The sequence below is a fragment of the Microcaecilia unicolor genome, chromosome 5 (genome assembly GCF_901765095.1).
Source record: "Microcaecilia unicolor chromosome 5, aMicUni1.1, whole genome shotgun sequence".
Taxonomy (NCBI): Eukaryota; Metazoa; Chordata; class Amphibia; order Gymnophiona; family Siphonopidae; genus Microcaecilia; species Microcaecilia unicolor.
Genome location: NC_044035.1, coordinates 360,419,875 through 360,440,089, shown reverse-complemented (window position 1 = coordinate 360,440,089; position 20,215 = coordinate 360,419,875). Strand labels below are relative to the sequence as shown.

Sequence of the window (20,215 nt, the reverse complement as noted above, 5' to 3'; positions counted from 1 at the left end):
CTCTTCAGAGGTCAACGTTGGATCCCACTGAAGCCCTCAAGACCTCAGCATCGCACTGAGCTAAGATCCACTACAAAGTCCTCCCTTAGCATGACCCGGAGCCATTTCTTGGGGGCATTGGCAAAGGCGGGGCCAGTGTTGGCTCATTGGCAGCCTGTGAAGATGTCGAGATCCAGAAATGAGGAGACTGGTGCACTGGTGCCAACAGCACAGAGGAGGAGCGGTCCTCTCAGCATTGATGCTTTTGGGTACTGGTGGTGCCAATAACCTAGAGCTCCTGGCCCTGTGCCATCTATGAGCTTCAGTCCACACCAGATAGAAGTCCAAGGCTCTCTTGCAGTTCAAAGTGGTCAGTAAGCTTTTTATAGGGTAGGCATGGGGCTTTGGGAAGAATGTTGGTAAGGACGACTGGTTAATGTGAAATTCCAACATTACCTTAGGAAGCAACTTAGGATGCTTACTCAGAATTACTATGTTATGATTAAATCTGGTGTAAGGTGGATCAGCTACTACAGCCTGGAGCTCACTAACCCTACGTGCTGAAGTGATGGCCACCAAAAACATAAGGGACTTCAGATGGCAACAGTCAAGTGGTTGAAAAGGAACTTTCATCACATAGGTGAAAAGAACATTGAGATCCCATGACACAGCAGGGGGCTTTAGAGGGGATTTCAAAAATATCAAGAACCTCTTGAATAACGGATAAGTCTATCTCTGTATAGCCTTTACACAGTGATAAGCTCCAATTGAACTGAAGTGGACCCTACAGAAAGGTATAGAAGGTACTCATGCAGTTTTTGTATAGGGCAGGAGAAGGGATCTAGGGTCTTGCCATCACAGACAGAAAACCTTCTCCACTTGGAATTATAAGACTTCATAGTGGAATCTTTCCTGGATTGGGATCACTGAGAAGTTAGGGTCCACCGAGCAGTCCTCATATGAAGGCATGTCAAGGATGTGACATGAACTGTTGAGACCATGTGGACCAATGTCAACAGCTGATAACTGGAGGCTTTGCTGGACCAGCAGTGCTACAGAAATTAGGGTTTCTATGCACTGTTCAGGAAGAAAGGCCCTGGCCTGAATCGTTTCTAACAGGACTCCTACGACCTTCAATCTTTACAGAGATTTAAGAAGAGACTTTGGGTAGTTTTTAAATGAACCCTGGAGCTCCAGCCAAATTCTAAATCCTGATTCAGAATAATGCAAAATATAAAATCTCATTAAGGGACTTCCGGTGATGGAGTGAGAGGGGAAGACGGGTCTCTCTGAGAACCCTCCCCCAACAACGCTAAAATAGCACTAAAAACAAACGAAATAACAGCGATTTGCGGTCATAGGAACAGTCCTATATGGACCAATACCTCATTCGTACAGCAACAACAATGCCGGGAAAAACAGTAAAGAAAGAAACCGAACGACACCGTGGACTGAGTGAGCCCAAAATGGCGGAAAGCCCTGCGCAGATGAACTCACCTCCGGTGTTTACCCCGTCGCAACTAGCACAATTGACGGAGGCAGTAAAAACAGCTATGGCGCCCCAATATGCCCAGATATCCGAACAACTAGCAGCGGTAGAAACGTTACTGGCAGATACAACAAGGAGGACCGGGGACCTGGAAGGCCGCATAGTAGTAGCCGAGGAGGCAGAACATGCTTTGCGGGAGCGAGTGCGGGAATTGGAAAAATTAACTACAACCCAGGCTCAACAACTAGACGATCTAGAAAATAGATCACGGAGATCGAACTTGCGGATAGTGGGAATTCCTGAGACAGTACCTGACCAACTACTCCAAACACAATTAGAACGCTGGCTAAAAGAGGAATTTGCGCTGTCGGACAGCGCGGGGCCTCTCTGCCTGGAGCGCGCTCATCGATTAGGCCGAAAAGGAACTGGAAATGGCAGAGCAAGAGTAGTGATTACAAAGATCCACAACTTTGTGCACAAAACTGAAATTCTAAGAGGTGCACGCCAGAAATGGGACGCATTGACATTTGATGGAGCAAAAATAAAAATCTTTCAGGACTACTCGATAGTACTGCAGGAACGCAGGCGAGCCTTTGGACCAATATGCACAAAATTAGCAACATTGAATAGAAGATTCATGCTCGCTTATCCGGCACAATTGAAAGTACTGCAAAATGGAAACTGGAAAATATTTCAGACACCGCAAGAAGCACAGGATGGGCTCCAAGATCAACTGAACTCTGAGGACGCTAACACATGAATCCAGTACAAAACATTTGAGGTATAGATTTGAATATCCTGAAGCAGGGAGTACAACTATAACTTAAGAGGACTTGCTGACTATTACACTATATTGAGTTAGAGGGGGAAGGCAATTAGACCTGCACAAGACTGAACACAAGAAATTGGATAATATAGAGAATAAGCGGGTTGGGGGAGGGGAACCATCACTATAAGTCTTACACCATAAGGTGGATGGGGTGGACCAAGGATTATGGGAAGAAGAAATGGGGGAGGCGGGAGGGGGGGAGGGAGGGAGGGAGGAGGGGAGAAAAACGGAAGAGAGCAGGACACAGGAGATTAAAGAGGGAGGGGGAACTATCACAGGAGCAACTAACACAATTGAAATTACAACCACAAGAAGGGAAGACAGGTAGTAAGAGCAGAAGGGAAGTAACTTCGGGGAGGGAGGGTAGGAATAGAACGCCCTTATATGCGCTGAGTAGGACAAAAATCAAGGAACCCACAGATAAGAGCAGACCAATAGAGAGGAAGGCGAGGCTGGGCGCCCAAATCTCAAGTTTACTAAAGAACAACTGGTTTTTAATATGGCTAATGCTGTGCTGGGATGGCTAAGACGATCCGGTTTATATCTTGGAACGTGGGGGGCATAGCAACCCCTGTGAAAAGGTCGAAAATATTACAGGCATTGCAGAGACATAGAGCAGATGTGGCTTGTCTACAGGAGACTAGACTTTCGGAAGATGAACACTGTAAATTGAAAAGAGCTTGGGTGGGGGAAGTGTTTTCTGCTTCTGCTGCAGGCAGGTCGAAGGGAGTAGCAATATTAATAAGGAAGGGAATAGCAGCTAAGGCAAAATTGCTCCAGGCAGACCCCCAGGGGCGATACGTCCTAATACGTCTTTGGCTTCAAAATAAAGAGTTCTTGGTTATATCCTTATATGGGCCTAATGATTTCTCGCCAAACTTCCTCCAAACCATAATAAAACAGTGTGCCCCGTATACATCTCTGAAATTGTTGATATGTGGAGATTTTAACTTAGTAATGGACCCAATGATGGACACCACTAACCCAAGAGAAGCACCACAAGGGGGGAGTAGAAAGCGGGCACTCTCGACATTCATACGCACGTTAAGCCTGGTAGATACTTGGAGGGCATTACACCCAGAGACAAAAGATTATACACATTTATCTAGGGCACATGGTACCAGCTCTAGAATAGACTATATACTTCTGGACAGCTCGGCATTCTCCTGGGTACGAGGTACTGGAATAGGCCCTACAGAAATATCGGATCATGCAATGGTGTGGATGGAGATAGAGGCTTCAGAGTATTATAGGCATGGAGGGGGTTGGAGATACCCGATGTACTTACATGGAGACAAAGAATTCACCCGTTACATTAATGCTAAATGGAAGGATTATGCACGGTTTAACAAACAGCACATGAATAATCCAAAACTATACTGGATGGCCTCCAAGGCAGTGGTGCGGGGGGATATAATTGCCTTTGTACAAAGCCGTAAGAAAAAGCAAGCAAGGGCAATTTTACATCTAGAAACCCAACTTAGGAAAGCTAAACAAGTTTATATAAAAAACCCAACAGCAATAAATAAGGAACAATACTTAACGGCCCAAATTACCCTTAATACCCTAATTCACAAGCAGACTATACGATCCTTAACATATTATAAATGTAGATTACAACGATTTGGTAACAAAGCGGGCACTATATTAGCAAGGCTGCTGAAAACAGAGACCCCAGGACGGGTAATCACTGCATTACAAGACCACAAGGGGGTGACAAAAAATAAGAGTGAAGATATAGGGAAGATATTTCATACTTATTTTAGTTCCTTATATGGGGGCTTGCCGAGAAAGGACATAGGGGACTTGGAGGAATATTTAGATCAAATGGGCTTCCCCAAACTCCAGCCACAACAAATAGACATGTTAAATAGTCCTATAACAGGGACAGAATTGCAAAACACGATCAAAGCGTTAGCCATGAGCTCGGCACCTGGGCCTGACGGTTTTATGGGAGAATATTATAAGATACTATCGAAAGAAGGTTTGGAAGCCCTGGGGAAATACTTGGAACAGGTAGTAGAAGACAAAGAATTCCCCCAGTATGCCAATGATGCACTAATCACTTTGATACCTAAACCAGGCAAGGAGAGCACACAACCAGGTTCCTATCGGCCAATCTCTTTGATAAACTTAGATGTAAAGATACTGGCTCGTATTCTTGCCACCAGATTAGGACAACTCCTTCCTGATTTAATAGGGGAAGAACAAGTAGGTTTTGTGAAGAACCGGCAAGCAGGGAACAATGTTAGACGACTGCTCTTGGCAATGGCAAAGAGCCAACAAGACCAGGAACCAGCTTTGGTTCTTAGTCTGGATGCTGAAAAGGCATTTGATAAGGTAGACTGGGGATACTTGTTTGGACTCTTAAACTATATGGGTATTCAAGGATGGTATGGAGATGCATTGGGGGCATTGTATAACAAACCTCGAGCAGCAGTTTTGGTAAATGGAATAAAGGGAACTTTCTTTGAGATCAAACAGGGAACCAGGCAGGGGTGCCCGCTCTCGCCCCTTTTGTTTATCCTGGCAATGGAACCACTGCTACAAGTGCTTAAAGCAGATGGAGGGGTGAGGGGGGTGCCCCTGGCAGGAGGCACAGTCAAAGCCCTCGCCTTTGCTGATGATTTATTAATAATAACCCAACAACCAGAACGGGCAATACCTAGAATATTGGAGATAGTAAAGGAGTATGGGGACCTGTCAGGGTACATATTGAACATTCAAAAATCTAGGGCTTTGGAGGTATTGCAGGGGGATGCTCTCAGACAGACACTAGCATTACCCATGGAGTGGGAGGCAGAGACAATAAAATATCTGGGTGTATTAATACCTCGAGATCTTACACAGCTATATGATCGAAACATGAGGAAACTGATGAATACAACAAAGTTAACTTTACAAATGTGGCAGGGATTCCCATTATCACTTCTGGGTCGGATAGCCCTTTATAATATGGTAACAGTGCCCAGATGGCTCTACATATTCCAGACTTTGCCTTTGTACCTGACTAAGGCTGATGAAAAACAATTAAACAAGTTTTTACAGACCTTTTTGTGGGCGCAGAAAAAACCAAGAATAGCACTGTCCACACTTCATCTATCGAGGGAATTCGGAGGCCTGGGACTATTGAACCTTCGGGAAATGACAACTGCAAGTGGCATGAGGCACTTAAATGATTGGCTAAGACACACACAATATTTTACTCCCTCTCATCTCGAGCTGCAAGAAATAGGCCAGAGACATATCAGCTCCCTGATACATAAAAAGAATAAAGCAGAAATGAGCTTGTTAAGAGCAGCACAAATTTTGCATACTGCTCAAGCGGTGTGGAGTTGGCTCTGTAGACACCATAAATTTCGAGCTGCCACAACCCCATACCTTCCAATTTGGGGTAACCCAGAATTCCCACCTGGACAACAACATGCGGCCTTTGTACGTTGGAAGGAAAAAGGATTGGAATACATGCACCAGGCCTTAGACAAGGATGGGAAGATTAAATCATGGGAACAACTTAAAAACCAGTTTATGCTTGACTCATCAGATTGGTTTCATTATTTGCAGCTGCAACATTATAGCCGTAGTCTCCCACAGGAAACAATGACGGAAGATGTACAGGAGGAGCTGGGATCGGCCCTCTCATTGGGAGCACAACAAAAAGTGCCATTGAAATTTTACCATAGACATTTAAAGGAAATGGCAAAAGAACCAGATTTCGTGACACTATCTAAACTGTGGAGTGCGGAATTGGGAGTGGATATAACTGCAGCATTGATCCGGGAACATTTGATTGGATATCGTAAGAATACGGACCTAACGTATTATTGGGAGATGCAGTTTAAGTTTACGTTGAGAGCGTATGTCCCTCCGAGACGCGCATTTCACATGGGCATATCACCAGATGGAGCATGCCCCAAGTGTAAGGCGGAGGGAGCAACATTGGGACATATGTTCTGGAGTTGTCCACAGATTGGATCATACTGGCAGGCATTGATACGACGAGTGGCAGACATGTGGGATATACAATGGCAAGTAGAACCAATGTTGCTGTTTGGCCACCCAAAACTATCGGGAAGCCCACCAAGAGGATGTCGAACATTTGTGTTTAAAACAATTATGGTGGCCAAGAAAACAATCCTGTTGATGTGGTTGTCAGCGGAGAGCCCTTCGGAATATCACTGGAGAGGGCAGATGATTAACCTGTTGCGCACGGAACGGATAAGCCTGAGAGGTCGGGGACCCCTTGTTACAAAGAACTTTTGGAATTGCTGGACCCTGTTCTGGTTGACCTTGACTCCCCAAGCCAGAGGTCAAATAATAAATATGTGAGAATTAAAGTGGACTAAGAACTAAGCGTGATGTGAAGTATAACTGTGATAGAGGGTGGGTAAGGGTGGGAGGGTAGGGGAAGGGGAGGGAGGGAGAGAAGGGAAAGGGAGGGGGGAAAAGAGGGGGAAAATAAAGAATTGGAGAACAATAGATCAGTTGGGCGATAAAAGGGCAGATATCTAATATGCCATATATTTAGTTTATTTCGCTGTACAATGTATAAAGATGCATAAGTTACTGTTAAGCTGTAAAGGTTCAATAAGATGTTGATGGTGACGCAAATAAGTTACAACAGAAGCCAAAATACTGTTGAATAAGTTTATTTAAAAATTTTCTCCAATAAAAATGATTGAAACATAAAATCTCATTAAGTACTTATTCAGTTGAATACAGACCAAACCCTCCATAAGTTTTGAAAACAGAGAAACAGAAGCCACTGGTCTATAGTTTCAGCATAGTTCACATGATTCTTTTCAATATTTTATAATTTGAGTAATGATTATCTCTCTCAAACCATCTGGAAAAAGTCCTGTTGATAGTTTATATTGCAACAAATTAACAACATAACTAAAAAAATCCAGTAAACAACCATGTATACAACATAAGGTTTGCTTATTACATACAGGTAACACTGGTGAAATTGTAGATATCAATATCTATTCATGTCAGAAAATGTGTAGGCTAATTCCTACAAAACAAGTCTTCAATCTAAAACTTAATGACTCAATTTAAACATCAAATCCAAACAGATAATGAATTTGTTAATCCCCAATATCCTTTATATATGAAGGACTCAACCCGTACATCTATGCAGACGATGTCACTATATACATCCCGTTCAAACACGATCTAACCAAAATCACAAATGAAATCAAACACAGTCTCCAAATAATGAACTCATGGGCGGATGCATTCCAACTAAAGCTAAATGCAGAAAAGACACAATGTCTCATTCTATCCTCACAATATAACACAAACAAACCCAGCACCAAACACACCCCAGACTACAGCCTTCCAGTCTCAGATAGTCTGAAAATTCTGGGAGTCACAATTGACCGAAATCTCACACTCGAAGACCATGCAAAAAATACTGCAAAGAAAATGTTCCACTCAATGTGGAAACTTAAAAGGATCAAACCTTTCTTCCCAAGGGAAATATTCCGTAGCCTGGTTCAATCGATGGTGCTAAGTCATCTAGATTACTGCAATGCCATTTATGCCAGATGCAAAGAACAAGTCATTAAGAAGCTGCAAACTGCTCAAAACACAGCAGCCAGACTCATATTTGGGAAAACGAAATACGAAAGTGCCAAACCCCTAAGAGAAAAACTACACTGGCTCCCACTAAAAGAACGAATTGCATTCAAAGTTTGCACCCTGGTCCATAAAATCGTTCACGGGAAAGCTCCGACCTATATGTGTATACCTTACCTTGATTTGTACCTGCCTTTTTCAGGGCACAGACCGTACAAGTCTGCCCAGCAGTATTTCCCACCTCCCAACACCGGCTCTGGCACATAGACCTCATAGACTTGCCTACCAGGAATGCAAAAAGATCAGCACGCACATTCCTCAATCTCCACTACCCCAGCTGTAAAGGACTAAAATTTAAAACTACATATTCATCAAGCTTCTCCTATATATGCACGCAACTATGGAACGCATTACCAAAGACCATAAAAACAATGCATGACCTAACAATCTTCAGAAGACTACTAAAAACTGAACTGTTTAAGAACGCCTACCATAACGATCCATCTCATTTACAAAATAATTAGACTTTACACGATATAGACAGAACCGAACTCTTGTAATCTGATTGTTTAACCTCATTGCTATTAATGAAAGCCACACAATACGTACTACCACTATCTTTTTGGCTGAAAATGATTTCTCCTAAACCGAGGACCAACTTATATCACAATTCACTCTACCACTCAGAAACCTCTAGGTAATACCATAATGTATTCTTCTCTACCATGTAGGTATGCACCTTAATGCATTACCAATTGTAATTCTGTACCCGTAAATGGCGATCGCCATCACGGCATAATGTAAGCCACATTGAGCCTGCAAATTGGTGGGAAAATGTGGGATACAAATGCTACAAATAAATAAATGAGTTTCACTCTACTTCTGTTTACCCGCAGAATTGTCTTTTCCATGGCTTAGATTTTGTGCTTAATCTAGTGCAATGTTTCCATTTAGTTTCAGTGCTTATTTGTACCCTTTAAATCATGGTTTATAACATCTAGCTTCACAAAGAAAGAAAGATCATTATATAAGTCCTTGAACTACCATTTCAATGCAATGTTTAGCTGAGCAGTGACAGACCCCTCACAGCACGATGCCAAACAAATGAACTATGGCCTATAGGTACATAATGCACAGATTACTTCACAGACAGATGAAAACCTCTGTATCCCTGAAACAGAGAAGAGATCTTTCCCCAACACAAACATGCATGCTCTTGGGCATTCAAAGTGTGCAGAGGTGAATGATCTGGATGTTCTGATATTTTTCAAGACAGTATGGTTAAGTACTTTTATGTACTATTTTAAAAACTGACAAATTATTCTTTGCTTATATCATGAACCAAAGGATGGCAAAAAGCAAATAAAAGCGTTATACTTGCTTGTGGTTTACCTGATGGTCCTTTAGTCACATAATTTTATGTATCTGTGCAATGAGAAGTTGACTGTTTTGTTTATTTATGTAATGTTTAATTTTCCCCCTGCATTTCTATACCTGTATCCGGAGTGTATGTGAAGGGCTGCACTTCATGGGACCTTCCAGCGTTACTCACTACGTATATACCCACAGAAACTGGAGAGGTGATATGCTGGTCATGGTATGGAGGAACCTTCACAATAAGATGATTCTGTTTTTGAAAGAGAAATAAAATTACAAAGGAATTCCTAGCTAACAGGAGCTCTTTCAATACAAGGAAAGAAGATTGATAACCCCAGCAAATACCAGAAAAGACTAATTTTGCCCTTTTAAATATTTTTTTCACTTACAAGTGAACATAGATGGATTTTCCCAACATCAAATAAACATTTGATGGATAAGTAAACACCCTTAAAACTGGAGTGCAGAAGGTCCATTAATCCAGATAGGAAATTCACTGACAGGAAATGTTTTGCTATCCTAGGGATTATAGGTAAGCTACTTACCTGTAGCAGGTGTTCTCTGAGAACAGCAGGCATATATTCTTACATGTGGGTAATGACATCCATGGAGCCTGGTGTGGACAATGTCAAATGCACTGTCACTTTAAATCTTTAAGAAAGTGCCCCCAACACGAAAGAAGGGGTGTCTTTCCGCCCGACGATTGAGCGTGGGACCAGCAGTACATTACAAAAGCTAAGACGACAACTCCAAGGGGAGGCAGAAGGGATATGAGAATATATGCCTGCTGTCCTCAGAGAACACAGGCTACAGGTAAATAGCTTTCTCCGAGGACAAGCAGGCATAATATTCTCACATATGGGACTCACTAGCTACCAGGCTCAAAATATAAATGAATTCTGCAATTTAATTGATAGTGAGCTTGGTGGGGGAAAAAAGGAAGACTGCTATCCCGCCTAGAATGCTGCTTCAGACAGTAGTGAGCACTAAAGGTGTCGAGAGGGACCATGTAGCTGCCTTGCAAATGTCTTCATTTGAGGCAGAGCAGAAATGGGCCACTGATGCCGCCATGGCTCTTACACTGTGAACTGCGACTTGGCCATAAGTGTCAGCCCAGCCTCAGTATACATGTAGAAGACAGTCAGCCATCCAAGTAGAGATAGTAAGTTTGGTAATGAGTATCCCTAATCTGTTAGGATTCTGGGAGCACTTTCTATGAGGTTTTGTATACTCCAGATATGTTAGAGCGTATTTGAAGTCTAAGGTATCCAGTGCTGCTTCTCCAGGATGAGTGTGGCTTAGCGACGAACACAAGCAATACAACAGACTGATTGAGGTGGAACTCTGATACCATTTTAGGGAGAAATTTGGGGTAGGTTTGGAGGACAACCTTGTTGTGCTAGAACCTGGTGTAAAGTGGGTCTGCCACAAGGGCTTGAAGTTTGCTTACTCTTCTGACAGAAAGAAGAACTATTAAGAATACTACCTTATATGTGAAGATCATCAGAGAACAGGAGCAAAGTGGTTCAAAAGGAGATTCATGAAAGCTGTGAAGATGACATTGAGATTCTACACCACAGGCAGTGGTTTGACAGAAGTTTGATATGAAATAAACCTTTTGTGAATCTTACTATCAGGGGATGAACAGGAACTGGTTAATTATCAACTCTGAAGTGAAAAGCACTAATGGCATACAAATGCACTCTGAGTGAGTTAGCTCCAAGGCCAGAATCTAAGAGATGGAGGAGGTATTCCATAAGTGTACAAAGAGAGCACTTAAGAGGGTCAAGAGCAGGGGAAAACCTCTTCCACTTGAAAAGGTAACATTTTGTGTAGGTGATGTTCTAGAGGCTAGGAGTATTCTAGAGACTCCTTCAGGAAGGTTTAAGGAATGGAAAATCTATGTCATCAGGAACCAAGACATCAAGGGTAGAGAGCGAGGGTCTGGGTGGAGGAGGGATCCCTCGTTAAAGATCTAGCCTCAATGGTTCTCTGAACGATAACTCTAAGAGGAGAGGGAACCAGATTTGACAAGGCCAATAGGGAGCAATTAGAATCATGGGCCCTTGGTCTCCACACAGTTTGAGAAGAGTAATTCCTATCAGAAGTAGTGGGGGAAGTTGTACAGAAGGTCTGTCCCCCAGTGGAGCAAGAAGGCATCTGGGGTTACATGGTTGGGAGCACAGAGTATGGAACAAAAGAGGAGAAGCTTGTTGTTCTGAGAAGCAAAGACGTCTATTAACGGGGGTCCCCCACTGCTGGAATAGTTGACGAACTACCAAGATTCTGAGGAACCATTCTTCAGGTTGCAGGACTCTGCTCAGTTTGTCTGCCACAGTACTTTGTTTGCCAGTTAGGTAAATGGCTCATAGAAAGATGTTCTGTGAAGCTGCCCAAGTCCATTATCTGTATGGCTTGCTGACAGAGGTGGTAAGAACCTGTGCCCTTTGTTTGTTCAGGTAATACATTGCAACCTGGCTGTCTGTGCGAACAAGTATTACCTGATTGAGAATGTGGTTTTGAAAAGTCTTTAGAGCGTTCCAGACTGCCAGCAATTCAAGGAGATTGATATGATGTCATTTCTCCCGTGGGGACCCAGAACCCTGTGTGTGGAGACCATCGAGGTGAGCGCACCAACAGACCATAGATGCATCCATGGTGAGGACCTTGTGATGTGGAGAGGGCTGAAACGTAGAACCCCAGGTTAGATTCTGAGACACCATCCACTACTGTAGAGAATGGCGTAGCTGTGTAGTGACTCAAATTTGAGCTGAGAGCAATCCCGTGGCTTAGGACCACTGAGAAGAGAGCGTCTACAAAGGAATTCGGAAGTGGAGTCCACCTGAAGGTGTTACATGGACTGTTGAAGTCATGTGACTGAGTAGGTGGAGCATCTGACGAGCAGATACTAGGTTGAGGAAGGAAGGCCCAGCCCCGAGCTGTAGAAAGCCTCTATGAACTTTAAGGTCTGAACTGGTTGTAGATGTGATTTGGGGTAACTGATCACAAACCCAAGGAGTTCTAGGAGCCTTATAGCGGATAGAACAGAAGTGTGCGCTGACTCCTAGGAGTCTGCTTTGATTAACCAGTCGTCCAGATAGGGGAAGACACGGAGACACTTTGGGAAGACTCGAGGAGCCGAAGTCAAGCCAAATGGTAAGACTTTGTATTGATAGTGCAGAGTGGAAGTGGAGGAACGTTCTGTGTGCAGGGTAATAGGTATGTGCGTGTATGCATCCTTGAGATTTAGAGAGTAAAGTCAATCGCTGAGTTGTATCATGGGAAGTAGTGATCCTGGGGAAGCTGAGTGAAATTTTTTTGAGTAGAAACTTGTTTAAGTCTCATAGATTGAGAATTGGATGTACTTCCCCCCCCCCCCCCCCCCCAAAAAAAAAAAAAAAACCAACACAAACTCTTTTTTGGTATGAGAAAACGTCTGGAGTAGAACCCTCGACCCCTGTCTCACAAAGAAACCGGTTCTATTGCATTCTTCTGGAGGAGGGCTGAGAGCTCCTCTCAAAATAGTTTCATTTGGAGAGAGCTGAAACGAGACTCTCTTGGTGGATGGTTGGGAGGTCCTCTTTCCCAACACAAAGCGTAGTCGTGCTGGTGGGTAGAACCCAATGATCGGAAGTTATGAGGGGCCACCTCTGTCGAAAGAGAATGAGTCTCCGATTGGTAGTTTGCTTGGCATGGACAACTGTGTGGTGGCAATGCAATTGGGCTGTTTTGACTGAGAGGGTGTCTGAGATTTTTGACCCCGCTGCTGCCTTGGACATGAGCACTGGGGTGTAGCTCTTTGAGGTGGAGGAGAAGCGTAACAACGCTTTGACATATAATAATTGGAGCACTGATATCCTCCTGCAAATCTTCTTGAAGGAGTAGCAGAAGACTGTGGCCTGAATAGAGTTTTTATATTATTTGTTGCGGTTTTGCAGATCTCCTCAATAGAGGCTGATCTCAAATGGGCCACCAACACAGAGATGGCTCTGCTATTGTGAGCTACGACGTATTAGAATCAGCCCAACCTGAGCATTAGGAGATGCAATTTGCTAGCTGATTGGACAAAATGCATTTACCAATGGCTGCCCCCAAGCTGTTTGGGTCAAAAGAAACAAAAAAGCTAGGTGGACTTTTTATGGGCTGTAGTCCATTCCATATGGAAGGCCAAGGGTTGCTTGCAGTGCACTTTTGCTAGCATGGACATGATGTCTTGGGAAGAATGCTGGCAGGACAACTGACTGGTTAAGCTGGAACTCTGCAACTACCTAGGAATGAACTAAGGATGTGTACAGAGAATTACTCTGTTATGATCAAATTTCATGTACGGTGGATCAGCTTCTAGGGCCTGAAGCTCCCTGTCCCTGCGCGCTGAGATGACCACCACCAAAAATAAAACCTTCCAGATCAGGTACTTCAGACGTCAGAAGGCGCTCTTATCAACTGGGTGAGAACATTGAGCTGATTCTCCTGGGCTGACCAGTGACCTTGAGTTTGACTCCCATCCACATCAGCTCCCCAGCCTAGATTAATGCATTTATTGCCAGCGTCTTGTGAAAAGGACAAACTAGGAATGCGAGCCTCATCAAAATTGTGTCAAATTGTCCACACAAGAGCAACTCTGCGAGTGCCAGAGATGACATCCCCTAGCTTCCCAGTGGCCTGACAACACTGAGAAGCTAGAGTTCATTGGGTCTCTCCCAAATGGAGGCATTCACAGTGGAGGTCATGTGGCCCAACTACCTCAACATCTGCTGAGCTGTGACCTGCTAGCTCTGCTGAACCTTATGTGCAATGCAGATCATTGCAGGGCACCTGCTCGAGGCTGGTAGGAAGGTTCAAGTCTGAACCATGTCTAACAGGGATCCTATGAATGCCAAGTGCTGAAATGGGAGGATATGGGACTTTGGGTAGTTTATACCAAACCCTAGTAACCTCCAGCACCCATACTGACTCTTGAGCACCTTCCTTTGATGTACTCACAGGAGTGGGAGGGAAGCACCATCAACAGGCATATGAGATCCATGTACCAAAGGTTACATGACTAGTAACTAAAAGAACGGATGCACATTTGCCTTCCGAATCCCCCACCTAGGCCATGGAGTGCACATATAGTGGCTCCAGGGTAGGCCAAGGCTACACCAGGGCCTCGAGGCACTGGCAAGCTTGACTCCCTCTTGAGGCTGAAGAACCAAGCACACTTGGAATTCTGGCAAATCGTCATCATATTGAAGTGAAGGAGGCCACAGCATTCCACAAGAAGTTGAAAGGCATGGGAGCTCTGCAGATCCAACAAATTTCCACAGCTACAGTTGTGCTTCTTGTGTTCTCTGCCTGATGACATATGCCGCCACCACCATGGCACCAGCTGACATTACTCTTACATCCTCCTCTTCTACCAATAACCTTAAATTGTGAGCCCATTAAGGACAGAAGAGTACCTGAAAAAAATAGTATACATAAACCACTGACTGTATCTACAGAAAGGCAGTATATCAAGTGTGGAATTAACAAACAATGGGAGAAACTTCAGGAGTAGTAGCCAAATGGCCCCGTGTCTCCAGCAACCAAGCCACTGCGCCTCTCCAGTAGACCACTGCTCTTGAGCCAAGTGGCCCAGGCTGTGATCTCCCCAACCCTGGAGGCTTGCATCAGTCATCATCACTATCCGCTTCGGGAGAGGGGGTGGGGGGGCAAAGGAACTCCTCTGAGAAAACAGATTGTCCCACCAAGCCAGTGACTGACCAAAAGCCCCTGGAAACAGAAGCCAAGACTCAAACTCCAGGAATCACAGGACCCAGTGACACAGCAATGCCTTCTGAAGATGGTACATGTGGGCCTCGCCCACAGAACCATGTCCAGGGTTGTCATCTTGGGACCAAGCAGCAGCAAATAATCCCAAGCTTGATGAGCCCTCTGCACACACAGCTTCCTCTTATAAGATCACATCTTGTACGTATACTCCTCCATAAGAAATACCACCCTAGGAATGGTAAAGAAGCAATCCCCGTTGTTCAGTGGGCCTCAAATTGCTCATGGTGTAATTGATCACCCAGCCCAGGTGCTCAAGAAGTAACCCACCTGTGTTGCAACCTCTGTCAAGACTGCTTCTGAGTCTGCTCACATCAGCCAGTCATCCAAGTACAGGTGCACCCTGCATGTGAAGATATGCCACACCACCAAGACCTTTCAAAAGGTCCTTGGGGTGGTTGCTACACCAAAAGGAATAGACCTGAACTGGAAATGCTGAACCAGGACACAGAAGTGCAGAAAACACTTATAGAGTCCTGAATAGGAATATGCAGATATATCTCCAATAGGTCCAGGGAGTAAGAAACACTTCCAGCTGGACTTAAGTGATCACTGTTCGCAGAGTCTCTATCTGGAAATGCGGGACTTGGAGTGAGGCATTCACCCCCTTGAGATCTAGTACAAGCTTATAGGAGCTGTCTTCTTTAGGTACTATGAAATAGAGTAGTGCCTGTGGCCCTCTTTCTGTAGGGATACTCATTCCACAGCTTTGAACTGTAAAAGATGCTGAAGGGTATCCTGAATCACACTTTGCTTTGCAGGACAGCCAAAGGGGGGGGGGGGGGGGGGGTGCCATAAAGGCTTTGGAAACTGGCTCTGCAAACTCTATAGAACACATCCATGCAGCATCATCTCCAGAACCCAAGAGACTGGGGTGATGAAGGCCAAGTCATGGTGGAACAGAGAGAATCTGCCTCCCACCAGCAACACCAAGAGGCCTAGCAGCCCCTCACTGGACCCCTTGCTGGAAATGGTAGAGGATGAGGGGCCAGCATTTCACGGCTCCAAGCACCCTAAGAACACGTTCCCGATCCCTCTACTACTTCAGTCCCTCAGCCTAGAATGGCTCTATGGAATAAGGCTGAGCAACAGGACAGTCCTCTAGAAGCCACCAAGGTCTGGTCTTCCCCTGATACTTGACCAACTTCTCTAAAGCCTCCCCAAAGAGCAAAAAGCCCCAGAAGGGAAGCTTAATGAGACGAGCCTTAGAGGTTGTATTAGCTGCCCAATGTCACAGTCACAGCCACAATCACCACCAAGGTCAGGGACTGAAAGGAAATCCAATCCAAGTGAGAGGACATCCACCTTCAGCCCTTCCTTATCTGCCAGCCCCAAAGTACTCCCAAAAGGTTAGTGACTTCTGAGTGCTACCTGGCATCACTGGAAGAGGGAGAACCGCGAACCCCCGCCCATCAGGGCTGAATTAGGACTAAGCCCACTGCAGATGGAGCAAAAGGAGCCAACAGCAGTGATCAGCTGCCAGCTCTCACATATCGGGCAACATCTGCCAGCTAAAATGCCTACCTGTGGCCTCTCGCCCTCTGGGCTTACAGGCAGCCCCACCAAGTTCTAAATGGTTTTCAACTAAAAGCATTACATTTCTTTCCCCTTGTTTGCTCCTTTATTTTTATAGTAACTTTATTTTCCTGACAGGAAAATAAGTGAATCCAATTGCCCTTTTCTCTTTCTTTTTTAAGAATTAATTTCAAGCTGCAATGTAGCCCCTTACTGGGGAGGGGCAGATGATGATGATGATGACCCTTTCTGCAGGCTTGGACCCTGCAGGAACCAAGCCAGAAGTCACAACAAGTTATAGTTTGTGGATCAAAGCTTGGAGCTGTGGAAGACTCAAACCTCTGAACTCAACTAAGATAAGGGCCATGGCCCAAACCTCAGGAGCAAAAGGCCCAGTAACTCGACCCTCAAGGAACACTGGCCATGGACTGTGTTTTGGGGAATCGGGCTAAGGAACTGCTGCACCAGCCAAAATCAATGTACACTATTTGGTGGAGGTAGAGAAATGTTGGAGACTTCCAGGCTGTACCAGCCCTTACATACCAGTGATATCACTGGTATAGTTCAGTATCTCTACCTGCATGTCTTGGTAGGGGACACAATCACTGTAGGTCTAGGAGGGATAAGGAAAATACAGAACTGATGTGAATTGCAATTAATGCCCTCTGTTCCAACAACTCAGATTCTAACACAACGGTCTACTTTATAGCGTTACTGGCAGAAACAGCTGCTCTTCACCTCTTAATAAAGAAAGGCCATAGGAAAGTCTTTTTCAGTTAGATAGTAACATAGTAGATGACGGCAGAAAAAGACCTTTACGGTCCATCCAGTCTGCCCAACAAGATAACTCATAATGTGCTACTTTTTGTGTATACCAGACCTAGATTAGTATCTGACATTTTCACGGCACAGACCGTAGAAGTCTGCCCAGCACTAGCCCCACCTCCCGCCTCCCAACCACCAGCCCCCCCCTCCCACACCGGCTCTGCCACCCAATCTCTGCTAAGCTTCTGAGGATCCATTCCTTCTGAACAGGATTTCTTTGTTTATTCCACGCAGTTGTCACATGCTCAATTTGACTTTAATGCTCACATGCAACATTAAATAAAGCAATAACAGATTTATAATTCCTTGTCAATGAACTTTACATCAGTGGGAGCTTTGGAAAAACAATCCAAACACTAATAAAAGCCAATCTGCCTTGATCTCCTTTACCTTCTTCTTCCCATTAAGAATGTTCTGCCTAAGGGACATAAATGCATAGGAGGCAAGTCACACTCAATTGAAAAGAAGCTCTGGAATGAGGGGGAATAAGATGAAGGTGAAAGGGGATAGATTCTGGAGTAACCTAAGAAAATACTTTCTCGTGAAAAGGGTGGTGAATTTCTGGAATGGTCTCCCAGTGGAGATGAAAACTATCTGAATTTTTAAGAAAGCTTGGGACAAGTGCGTAGGACTTCTAAGGAAGTGAAATATATTGCATGGGATGGCAAACTGGATAGGCCATATGGTCTATCTGCCTTCATTTTTCTCTGTTTCTACGTTTAAAAGTATCATGCTGGTTCTTCAGAAAGAAAAAATGAATTGAGATCAGAATGGACTCTCCAAACAGGCCCAGGATTCAGCCATTCCTGTGTTAACAGTAAACTATTTTAATACACAAGATTTAAGCACATAATAGTTAATCAGTAAATGCTATTCCTTGAAAGTTAATATTTTGACAAATTGAATCACGTGATCACACATCACAGTATCCCCCAAGCTCAGAGTTTTAGAACTAGAAGTATATCTTAAAACCAACTAGTCATTCACTGATTTACATATTGAGATCATTTTTATTTATAACTCACATTTTCCTACAACGCAGTTAGAGCAGTGAAGAACCAGGGAAACCCAGTTCAAATCCTGCTGTTGCTACTTGTGATCTTGAGCATATTTAATGTTTTCCAGGAGCACGATTGCTTCGGGGCATTTCTCATCACTTTTGTCTTCAAACGCTCTAGCCCCATGTCATGCAATGCTCGATAAACTAGACATAACTTTAAATTTTATTCTGGCCTTAATCAGGAGCCTGTACAGGGCCTAGAACAGAGGGCTCACTCTGTCCAAGAACTCTTAGTCATGACCTTAGCTGTGATATTCTGAAAACAGTAACCAGGATAAATTATTCAAAGGAAGGACCTATCACAGCTCTTCACAGTGGGGGTGGGTAAATGTTAGTGTTCATTAATTTGACTGACCATTTATCACAGACATCAAGCATCAAGGTGGTATAAAAAATTAAATGTTAGGCTTAGCTCAGTGGTGATATTACCACAGTAACACAGTAAATGACAACAGATGAAAACCCACATGGTCCATTCAGTCTGCCCAACAATGTGGCCAGAACAGCGCCCACCGCTCTGTATGGGCCCCAGCCACCCCTACTTAAACACTAGTTGTCAAATTTCTCATCATGCCAACCAAACAGGCAGCCAAACATGATGGGAGTCTTGGTTATAATTATATATCATCCTCAAGTATCCCCAAGTATCAGTGTTCAACTTACCAGTCAAGATGTCTTCCCCTCACCCCCCCCCCCCCCCCCCCCGAGCTGCACAGCACCCTCACTCCCAGTATGTGACAATAAAGTGATCAACAACACTGGAGTTGCTGAAGCTTCACCTGTCTTTTGCCACTTGCGGGACACAGACTGTAGAAGTCTGTCCAGCATCGGCCTCGGTTCCCCCTATGCTGGATTTGATGAATCTTCTTCAGTATTTTGCCATTTGCAGAACACAGACCGTAGAAGTCTGTCTGGCCTCAGCCTTAGTTCCCCCATGCTGGAATTGTTGAATCTTCTTCGGTCTTTTGCCATTTGCGGGACATAGACCATAGCAGTCTGTCCAAAATTACCAGAATGCTTTGAGTTCATATTTTTAGGACAGAAGATATCCTATAAGTGCAAATGTTATATTATGTTAGTAAAAGGAAAGGATTATGGAGCATCTTGAAACCAACAGTTACAAGATTCAAGGTAGCATGGTCTTACCAGAAACAGATCATGTCAAACAAATCTGATCTCTAGGAATTCTGTGACTAGAGAATTAGATTTAAAAAAAGAAACACCATATGTGGAATACTTATACTTTAGTAAGATCTTCAATACTGTTATATATACAGAAAGTTTATTAACAAGCTAAGAAGTCTCAGGACTGATCCCCAACTGGATCAGAAACTAGTTGAATAAATACGAGTTACAGAAAACAGAATTCATACCAAGGATTAATCCTGAGTCCACTATTTTTCAATATTTTCATAAATGGTATTGCAGGAAGACCAGAAGTGAAGGTTTGTCTATTCACAGATCACACGAAGATCTGTAAAAAAAAATGGATGCTTTAGAACATTTTGGGAAATGTGGAGCCCTATCCAGTTGGATGGGCTCCAACTTAACCAAAATGGAATGTGGTTGCTGGCACTATCAATCAAAAAGGAGTTAGAGCAGTTTAGATCAAGAAGGTAAGCCAAGTGAATATTTCAGAGCATGGTATATATGAAGAATGGCATCATAAAAAGGAAATTAGGGGATCCTGAAGGTGAGGATATGAAAAGAAGCTGACTCCAAATTACCTGAAGCAACAGCTAGTATG

The 20,215-nt window shown here is 44.0% G+C and overlaps 1 protein-coding gene across 4 annotated transcripts in view; it reads right to left on the bottom strand.

Annotated features, from left to right (window-relative positions):
• The window catches only part of NFAT5 (nuclear factor of activated T cells 5), a 276,432-nt gene that overhangs the window by 112,069 nt on the left and 144,148 nt on the right, over positions 1-20,215 (bottom strand). For all 4 annotated transcript variants that reach the window (XM_030204661.1, XM_030204662.1, XM_030204663.1 and 1 more), the window contains one exon: positions 9,375-9,507. In XM_030204661.1, the coding sequence (XP_030060521.1) occupies positions 9,375-9,507 (133 nt within the window). The remainder of the gene's footprint in view (positions 1-9,374; positions 9,508-20,215) is intronic.